This window comes from Oncorhynchus masou, unplaced genomic scaffold (genome assembly GCF_036934945.1).
Source record: "Oncorhynchus masou masou isolate Uvic2021 unplaced genomic scaffold, UVic_Omas_1.1 unplaced_scaffold_1034, whole genome shotgun sequence".
Classification (NCBI taxonomy): domain Eukaryota; kingdom Metazoa; phylum Chordata; class Actinopteri; order Salmoniformes; family Salmonidae; genus Oncorhynchus; species Oncorhynchus masou.
This window is the reverse complement of record NW_027000037.1, coordinates 231,833-240,897: the sequence shown is the minus strand read 5'-3', so window position 1 is coordinate 240,897 and position 9,065 is coordinate 231,833. Positions and strand designations below refer to the sequence as shown.

Here is a 9,065-nt window from a genome sequence, read left to right as displayed (position 1 = left end):
ACATTGTTGATGGGATTGAATCCCGGCCTAATGCTGGGCGTACACTACGCAACTTCTAAATAATAACACATTTCCCCAGTTTCTTGTCACAAATCTTTCATTCAAACCATCCTCAACCCCAGGATGTGGGTGCTCACATTACACCATGATTCCCTAGTTAATCATGCCCTGCATTTCTTGGGTTCTCGTAAAAATGCCATAAAGCAAACATAACCGAAACATAACCAAACATAACCGAAACATAACCAAACATAACAGAAACATAACCAAACATAACCAAACATAACGCAAACAGCGTCATTAATTAGTGCGCACAATTAATGTGACCAGCCAATAGAAGAGGTGCAGAATATGGACCAGCCAATGGAAGAGGCGCAGAATATGGACCAGCCAATGGAAGAGGCTCAGAATATGGACCAGCCAATGGAAGAGGTACAGAATATGGACCAGCCAATGGAAGAGGTGCAGAATATGGACCAGCCAATTGGAAGAGGTGCAGAATATGAACCAGCCAATGGTTGGACTTGGACAATATGGACTTTCGATTCTACAGAGGGAATGGGAGGTCATATAAAACGTTTAACATTGAAAAGGCAGCTGTTCTCTCCACAGCTCCCCCAATCTGTCTTACATCACCTCGGTCCGCACGGTGCATGTTGTTGTTGCTCTCCTCTTCACCATCTGTTTTGGTCTCACATGCTAAGGGCTCATTGGCTATTGGCAGTAGTCCGTTGCCCAATTGCGTCGTAGCACTGCTCATACTACAAGATGTACGACAAAAATGTCTGACATGTCAGAAATGTATAAGGTAATCCGACAGGGGTCTTGAGAACGGAACAGTCATCATTGGTGCGTCTTTGACCTGTTCAAACTACGCCAGTCGCGACGTATACTGACCCTAGCCCAAGTTCACAGGATTTCACCCCGATCATTCAAATTAATCTGAGATGGAAAAAAAACATGTCGAATTCGTAGCGAAGTAGTGGAGTGTACACCCTGCATAAATCCACTGGATTGAATCCTGTTTATTTCCTCACCTGACCAGGAAAAGCTGACCAGGAAAACAAAAAATACAACCTCATCTTATAGGCCAATATCACTACCTAACAGAGATATCAAGTTTAGCATGATTACTCTACAGAGCTGTCGGTGGTTGTGGTAATACAAATATGATATTATGCTACGGTATTATCTTCTCTCTATATAGCGTATAAATATTATCAATGACACGTTAAAATTTGTAACAAAACTTTAAGTTAATTGCATGTTGTTTCAAATGATGCATGATCTGACAGGAACTTAACTTGTTGTTCTCGTCTGTAGCTGGTCTAGCCTACTCTAACCTGGTGTATAAATGGTCTCTCTGTCTCGTCTGTAGCTGGTCTGGCCTACTCTAACCTGGTGTATGACTGGTCTCTCTGTCTAGTCTGTAGCTGGTCTGGCTTACTCTAACCTGGTGTATGACTGGTCTCTCTGTCTCATCTGTAGCTGGCCTGGCCTACTCTAACATGGTGTATGACTGGTCTCTCTGTCTCGTCTGTAGCTGGCCTGGCCTACTCTAACCTGGTGTACGACTGGGTGAAGGCAGCGGTGATGTTTGGGGTGATCAACACTGTGGCCAGACTGGATCATCTGGATCCTCCTCAGCCTCCTAAGTGTATCACCATGCTCTACGTGTTCGCTGAGACGTAAGTGTCCAACCACCACAGGGATTCACATGTACTGAATCCCTAGTTTAAGAGCATTGGTCCAGTAATCGAATGGTCGCTGGTTTGAATACGAGAGACGAATAGATAGGTGAAAAATCCCTCGAATGTGCCCTTGTGCAAGGCACTTAAACCTGCATTGCTCCTGTAAATCGCTCAGGGATAAGAGTGTCTGCTAAAGGACGTAAATGTATGTCTCAGGACCCTAACCCTTCACATGTGAACACTTGTCTAGTGAATGTCGGAAGCTGTGTTCTGTGCCATTTCATTATACACCTACTACTGGACGTGGACATCACAATGAGTATTGAGTTTTAGGTCAATGAATATAGAGTCCATGCTCTCTAACTAATATCCTCTCTTCAATTTGTAGGCACTTTGACAGAGGCATCAATGACTGGCTGTGCAAGTGAGTGTCCAATAGTCGATATAGATGGCAAAACATTTTCAAAACCCTCTTAATGCCCAGAATTCATTTTAAAGCTTATTTACTCCCCAATATAAGTGGTCCCTAAACGGTTTCACTCTGGCCCCACTTCCATGATTGGGGAACATCCTTTGATGACCAGAGACAAAAACCATGAACCCTTCAGTACTAACAAACGGTGTCTCCATCTCGATCTCCTCTGACAGGTATGTTTACGATTACATTGGAGGAAGCCACAAACATATCTTCAAGGAGCTTGTGGCGACCATCTGTACGTTCGTTGTGACCACTTTGTGGCTGGGTCCATGTGAGCTGGTCTACATCTGGTCGTTCTTCAACTGCTTTGGTCTCAACCTGGAGCTCTGGGTGGACAAGATCTTCTCCTTACCTCCCTTCTCCAACATCGAGGTCAGTTAACACCAGCGGCAAACCATCCTTGCCTCCCACTGCTGGCTTGCCTCTGAAGCAAAGCAGTGTTGATCCCGTTTGATCCTTGGGTGGGAGACCAGATGCTGCTGGAAGTGGTATTGGAGGGCCAGTAGGAGGCACTCTTTCATCTGGTCAACAACAAAACATATCCAAATGCCCCAGGGCAGTAACTGGGGACATTGCCCTGTGTAGGGTGCTGTCTTTTGGATGGGATGTCCTGACTCTCTGAGGTCATTAAAGATCCCATGGCACTTATCGTAAGAGTAGGGGTGTTAACCCGGGGTCCAGGCTAAATTCCCAATCTGGCCCTCATACCATCATGGCCACCTAATCATCCCCAGTTTCCAATTGGCTCATTCATCCCCCCTCTATTATCCCACCTCTATTCCCCAGGTCATTGCTGTAAATGAGAATGTGTTCTCAGTTAACCTACCTGGTAAAGTAAGGGTTAAAAAAAATACAAGGCAAATTGTTATTGAAAATGCATGGATACTATGTGGGAAAGAGCTGTTCTATGGTAGACCAACCCTCATCCTGGGGGGGGGGGCTACTGTACCGTCTGCAGGAGAGGCTACTGTACCCTCTGGGGGGGTGCTACTGTACCGCCTGGGGGGGGGCTGCTGTACCCTTTGGGGGGGGCTACTGTACCGTCTGGGGGGGCTGCTGTACCCTTTGGGGGGCTGCTGTACCCTTTGGGGGCTACTGTACCCTCTGGGGGCTGCTGTACCCTTTGGGGGGGCTAATGTACCCTTTGGGGGGGGCTACTGTACCCTTTGGGGGGGGGGCTACTGTACCCCAGCTGTGTACTGATATGAATCAGCTGCTCATTGGAATCATGATTAGCTGAATCAGATGTGCTGCCAATGTTACCATAAATATGGCTTTGAAATCCAATCCTTTCAGATTCATATCTGCAGGAGTGGCTGTAGAAAATACTGGTCTGGAGACTGATTGAGTCCCTATGTCCCCTCTGTCCACAGTATGCCATAGGTGAGGCCATGTCTCGTAGAATCAGAGCCATCTTCGGGGCCATCAACTTCTGGACTATCGTCCTCTACAACGTCCTGGCTCTCAACAGTCTGGAGTTTGCTAAGCTGGTGGGAAAAAGGCTGATCGTCCAAGGTAAGAAGGACCTTTACTGTAGTGGACAACACAAAGTCCAATGCTCAAAAGTCACGGGGAAAAGGTATATGACATAATTACATTACAGGCCAAAAGTAAATATTGTATGTAGTTACATAGAAAAAATGCCACAGAGAATAACGACTTGTTGGTCTGAGGTGTTCTTGACCAGTCTGATAAAGATGTCCTCCTTCCTTGGAAACTGTTCTTGACCAGCCTGATAAAGATGTCCTCCTTCCTTGGAAACTGTTCTTGACCAGTCTGATAAAGATGTCCTCCTTCCTTGGAAACTGTTCTTGACCAGTCTGATAAAGATGTCCTCCTTCCTTGGAAACTGTTCTTGACCAGCCTGATAAAGATGTCCTCCTTCCTTGGAAACTGTTCTTGACCAGTCTGATAAAGATGTCCTCCTTCCTTGGAAACTGTTCTTGACCAGTCTGATAAAGATGTCCTCCTTCCTTGGAAACTGTTCTTGACCAGTGTGATAAAGATGTCCTCCTTCCTTGGAAACTGTTCTTGACCAGCCTGATAAAGATGTCCTCCTTCCTTGGAAACTGTTCTTGACCAGCCTGATAAAGATGTCCTCCTTCCTTGGAAACTGTTCTTGACCAGTCTGATAAAGATGTCCTCCTTCCTTGGAAACTGTTCTTGACCAGCCTGATAAAGATGTCCTCCTTCCTTGGAAACTGTTCTTGACCAGTCTGATAAAGATGTCCTCCTTCCTTGGAAACTGTTCTTGACCAGTCTGATAAAGATGTCCTCCTTCCTTGGAAACTGTTCTTGACCAGTCTGATAAAGATGTCCTCCTTCCTTGGAAACTGTTCTTGACCAGTGTGATAAAGATGTCCTCCTTCCTTGGAAACTGTTCTTGACCAGTCTGATAAAGATGTCCTCCTTCCTTGGAAACTGTTCTTGACCCATCTAGTTTACATTGAAAACGGCAGTCGTTCAAAAGTATATTTTCTCCATCTTATATTTCACATCTTTCTCTAGTCTATTTCTCACTTCTTGTCTCTGTCTTCCAGGTTTCCCTCTGTCCACCCTGTCTGTGCTGTTTGTGACCTACTGTGGTGTTCAGCTGGTGAAGGAGAGGGAGAGAAAACAAGCCTTTTTGGATGACCCCGAGCCAGCGGCCGTGCCCCAAGACATGCCTGAGGAGGTCGGAAAAATGAAAGCTGAGTAAACGCATAAACAAGGAGAAAACTTAATTTTGTTTTTTGAGGACCTGGTTTTCACATCAACAGTCAACAACCCCCCCCTCCAGCCCCGTTCATATTTTTACACTCTTGAGCTTCCATACTGTACTGAATCATGCCAGACTGTCACAAGTCACAGATAATCATCGTCGTGGCAACTCTTCTACTGCTACTACTACTACTACCAAGTTGTCACCATGACAACTACTACTCTACCACTCTGTTGGTTTTTTAAAATACAAAGCATTATTTTATCATTTTTAACTGTGAAAAGTCCTGAAGTGCACTTGCTGTAGATAATCGTCATTTGACACGTACCCTCGTCCTTTTTGGTACATACACCGAAGGTACATTTTTGTATATTCATATAAAACAAAAGATGGATATCAGGAAATTGAAGAGAGACATGGCAAATATTTTATGCAGACACAGCTAATATATTGACATCATATGTTCTTATTTAGAGCAACTTACAGTAGTGATTGTATCCATTTTTTGTACTGGTCCCCAGTGGGAATCAAACCCACATCCTTGGCATTGCACGTTGTTGTCAAACACCTCTGAGCCAAATGTCTCTACATTTTGTTCAAGTGTCATTTATGTTTGTTTTTAATGTACCAAAACTATTGCAGTAATACAAAACTGAAACCTCATAACTCTGTCTTGTTTGTGTTAATATTACATAGGCTTTTTCTGCAGAACGTTTATTTCTACTTGAGACCTAAATGACATCAACATTTTTCATCTTACATCTTGAGAATTTCTTTAAGTAAGAGATCCAGTGGGAGTCCCTGCCGAGTAACTATATAGGTACACATGTTACAGAAGAGGCCTACTTTATCTCTTCAGGATATTTTTAGGCTGTTGTATTGGTTGAGCCCCCAGCTAACAAGAATCAAAGGGTTACAGTATTATTGAACAGAAAATGTGGTTCAAAATGGATGAATAATTTATAGAATGGATTACATTCTTAGAAATAAATCTTTGTGTATATTGTTTTCATATGGAATGAACCCCAACCCAAACATATCACTGAAGTCCATCCCTCCATTCTACTATAGACTGCTCAACTCCATACAGTATCCATGACTACTCAACTCCATACAGTATCCATGACTGCTCAACTCCATACAGTATCCATGACTGCTCAACTCCATACAGTATCCATGACTACTCAACTCCATACAGTATCCATGACTGCTCAACTCCATACAGTATCCATGACTGCTCAACTCCATACAGTATCCATGACTGCTCAACTCCATACAGTATCCATGACTGCTCAACTCCATACAGTATCCATGACTGCTCAACTCCATACAGTATCCATGACTGCTCAACTCCATACAGTATCCATGACTGCTCAACTCCATACAGTGTCCATGACTGCTCAACTCCATACAGTGTCCATGACTGCTCAACTCCATACAGTATCCATGACTGCTCAACTCCATACAGTATCCATGACTGCTCAACTCCATACAGTATCCATGACTGCACAACTCCACTCTGCCATTATTTTACAGTAGAGATTAAGTGTGACATTTCTGCATCTCCCTCCTCCCCTCTCAGATGACACAGCCTGCTGCTGGATAAAGACCTGGGTTTAAATAACATTAGAAATCACTTAAATACTTCGTATTGCGTTTCCTTAAGCTTGTCTGGGTTACCAGATGGGTGGGTTTTACACAATGGGAATATTCAATTGGTTGCATTGCAACAGACAAGCTCAATGAAATACAGTTGAACTATTTGAAATATTTGAAATACTATTTGATTCCAGGTCTGGCTGGCAACATGCCACTCTGAGAGGGTCTGGGCTGAGGACCTATTCTGACATCAGTCGACACACTATGAAAGGCTCAAGCACCAAGGGATATGGGTTTAGTCTGGGACTCTCTGTCCTGTCACTGAAACCTGTTCAGTGAAATGTCTTCCGTCTAAGAGAGATTCAGTTGCTCACGAGTGGCGCAGCCGTCTAAGGCACTGCATCTCAGTGCTATAAGCGTCACTACGGTCATGGCCAAAACGTTTTGAGAATGACACAAATATTGATTTTCACAAAGTCTGCTGCCTCAGTTTGTATGATGGCAATTTGCATATACTCCAGATATCAGATAAATTGAAATTAATTGCAAAGTCCCTCTTTGCCATGCAAATGAACTGAATCCCCCAAAAACATTTCCACTGCATTTCAGCCCTGCTACAAAAGGACCAGCTGACATCATGTCAGCGATTCTCTCGTTAACACAGGTGTGAGTGTTGACGAGGACAAGGCTGGAGCTCACTCTGTCATGCTGATTGAGTTTGAATAACAGACTGGAAGCTTCAAAAGGAGGGTGGTGCTTGGAATCATTGTTCTTCCTCTGTTAACCATGGTTACCTGTAAGGAAACACGTGCCGTCATCATTGCTTTCCACCACAGTTCAGTGATAATACTTCTGTTCCGGGTTGGGATTTGATAAGATTTGGAGACAACATAATAAACTGTTAGGAATACAACTTTCTGTCCTCAAATGTATTTTTGATGAACTCTCTGATGGACTCTAGGTGCTCTATGAAGGTACTCTGTGTCCCCCACATGAAAACATACTTCCGGAACATTCCCACTGTCACCACAAGGGGGCCGTGTCTCACTGTCTAAAATCCCATGTGTCACTGATGAGGAGGATGTAGCCTAGTGTACATTTATAAATCAAAGTTGCCCACTTCACATTCAGGACAAATGTCTCAGCCATTCATCACTCAACACTAGAATACGCAAGAGTGTCTCACAGCTCTTCAGGAATCTTGTCCGTGTCCTCTCTCATTCACACTGATCTGACAGGACGGGACAGGTCAGAGCATCATGGATCACACAGACTCCATGCTTCCATTCATTTTCATTCCATTCCTATCCAGTCTCAATCACATCAGTGCAGCACAAGGTGATAGCGTGTAAGAGAGCAAAGTTATCTAAAGTCTGGAGACTTCAACGTCACCAAGACAAAGGAGCTGCTTGTGAACTACAGGAAAAGGATTTACATCGACCTGGCTGTAGTGGAGCGGGTCGAGAGCTTCAAGTTCCTTGGTGTCCACATCATCAACAAACTATCATGGTCCAAACACACCAAGACAGTTGTGAAGAGGAGCACGACAACACCTATTCCCCCTCAGGAGACTGAAAGGATTCAGCATGGGTCCCCAGATCCTCAAAAACTTCTACAGCTGCACCATCGAGAGCATTTTGACCGGTTGCATCACCGCCTGGTATGGCAACTGCTCTGCATCTGACCGCAAGGCGCTACAGATAGTAGTGCATATGGCCCAGTACATCACTGTGGCCAAGCTTGCTGACATCCAGGACCTCTATAATAGGCGGTGTCGGAGGAAGGCCCTAAAAATAGGCAAAGATTCCAGCCACCCGAGTCATAGACTCTTCTCTCTGCTACCGTACAGCAAGTGGTACCGGAGCACCAAGTCTAGGACCAAAAGGCTCCTGAACAGCTTCCACCCCGAAGCCAGCAGTCTGCTGAACAATTAATCAAATGACTACCCAGACTATTTGCATTGACCCTCCATTTTTTTTTTACACTGCTGCTACTCACTGTTTATTATCTATGCATAGTCACTTTACCCCCTACCTACATGTACAAATTACCTCGACTAACCTGTACCCCCGCACGTTGACTCGGTATTGGTGCCCCCTGTATTTAGACTCGTTATTGTTATTGGGTGGAATGTTATTAATATTTTTCATAATTAATAAACATTATTTGTTATTGTGTTGTGTTACTTTTAGTTTTGTTTAGTTTATTTCATAAATCATGTTTATATTTTTATATTATTTTCTTAAAACTGCACTGTTGTTGAGGGCTTGTAAGTAAGCATGTAAGTACAAGTAGATGTTCCACGCCTGGCTGAGTGGCGCATGAAGGGGGAGAACATGACACTCCCCTTTGGGCTGCAGGTCAGCTGTTGGTGGGGGATGGGGTAGGGGGGCTGTCCAGAGAGGAGAGAGAGAGAGAGAGAGAGAGAGAGGGAGAGAGGGGGAGAGAGAGAGGGAGAGAGAAAAGAGAGAGAGAGGGAGAGAGAGAGAGAGAGAGAGAAGAGAGAGAGAGAGGGAGAGAGGGGGAGAGAGAGAGAGAGAGAGAGAATGAGAGAGAGTGAGAGAGAGAGAGGAGAGAGAGAGAAGAGAGGGAGAGA

The 9,065-nt window shown here is 44.4% G+C and overlaps 1 protein-coding gene across 1 annotated transcript; it reads left to right on the top strand.

Annotated features, from left to right (window-relative positions):
- The first annotated feature begins 91 nt into the window (after positions 1 to 91).
- LOC135528787 (protein-cysteine N-palmitoyltransferase HHAT-like protein) lies at positions 92 to 4,937 on the top strand. Its single transcript, XM_064957844.1, has 5 exons — positions 92 to 1,688; positions 2,080 to 2,115; positions 2,340 to 2,541; positions 3,543 to 3,684; positions 4,710 to 4,937. Exons 1-5 carry the CDS (start codon positions 1,516 to 1,518, stop codon positions 4,865 to 4,867), a joined length of 711 nt encoding a protein of 236 aa, XP_064813916.1. The 5' UTR covers positions 92 to 1,515; the 3' UTR covers positions 4,868 to 4,937.
- Positions 4,938 to 9,065: the final 4,128 nt, after the last annotated feature.

What these genes read in the sequence shown, in the direction of transcription:
- LOC135528787 (XM_064957844.1), top strand. Translation starts at nt 1,516, where the DNA reads ATGACTGGTCTCTCTGTCTCGTCTGTAGCTGGCCTGGCCTACTCTAAC. An exon ending in ATCAATGACTGGCTGTGCAA is followed by an intron (nt 2,116 to 2,339) that starts GTGAGTGTCCAA and finishes CTCCTCTGACAG; the next exon opens with GTATGTTTACGATTACATTG. An exon ending in AAAAAGGCTGATCGTCCAAG is followed by an intron (nt 3,685 to 4,709) that starts GTAAGAAGGACC and finishes TCTGTCTTCCAG; the next exon opens with GTTTCCCTCTGTCCACCCTG.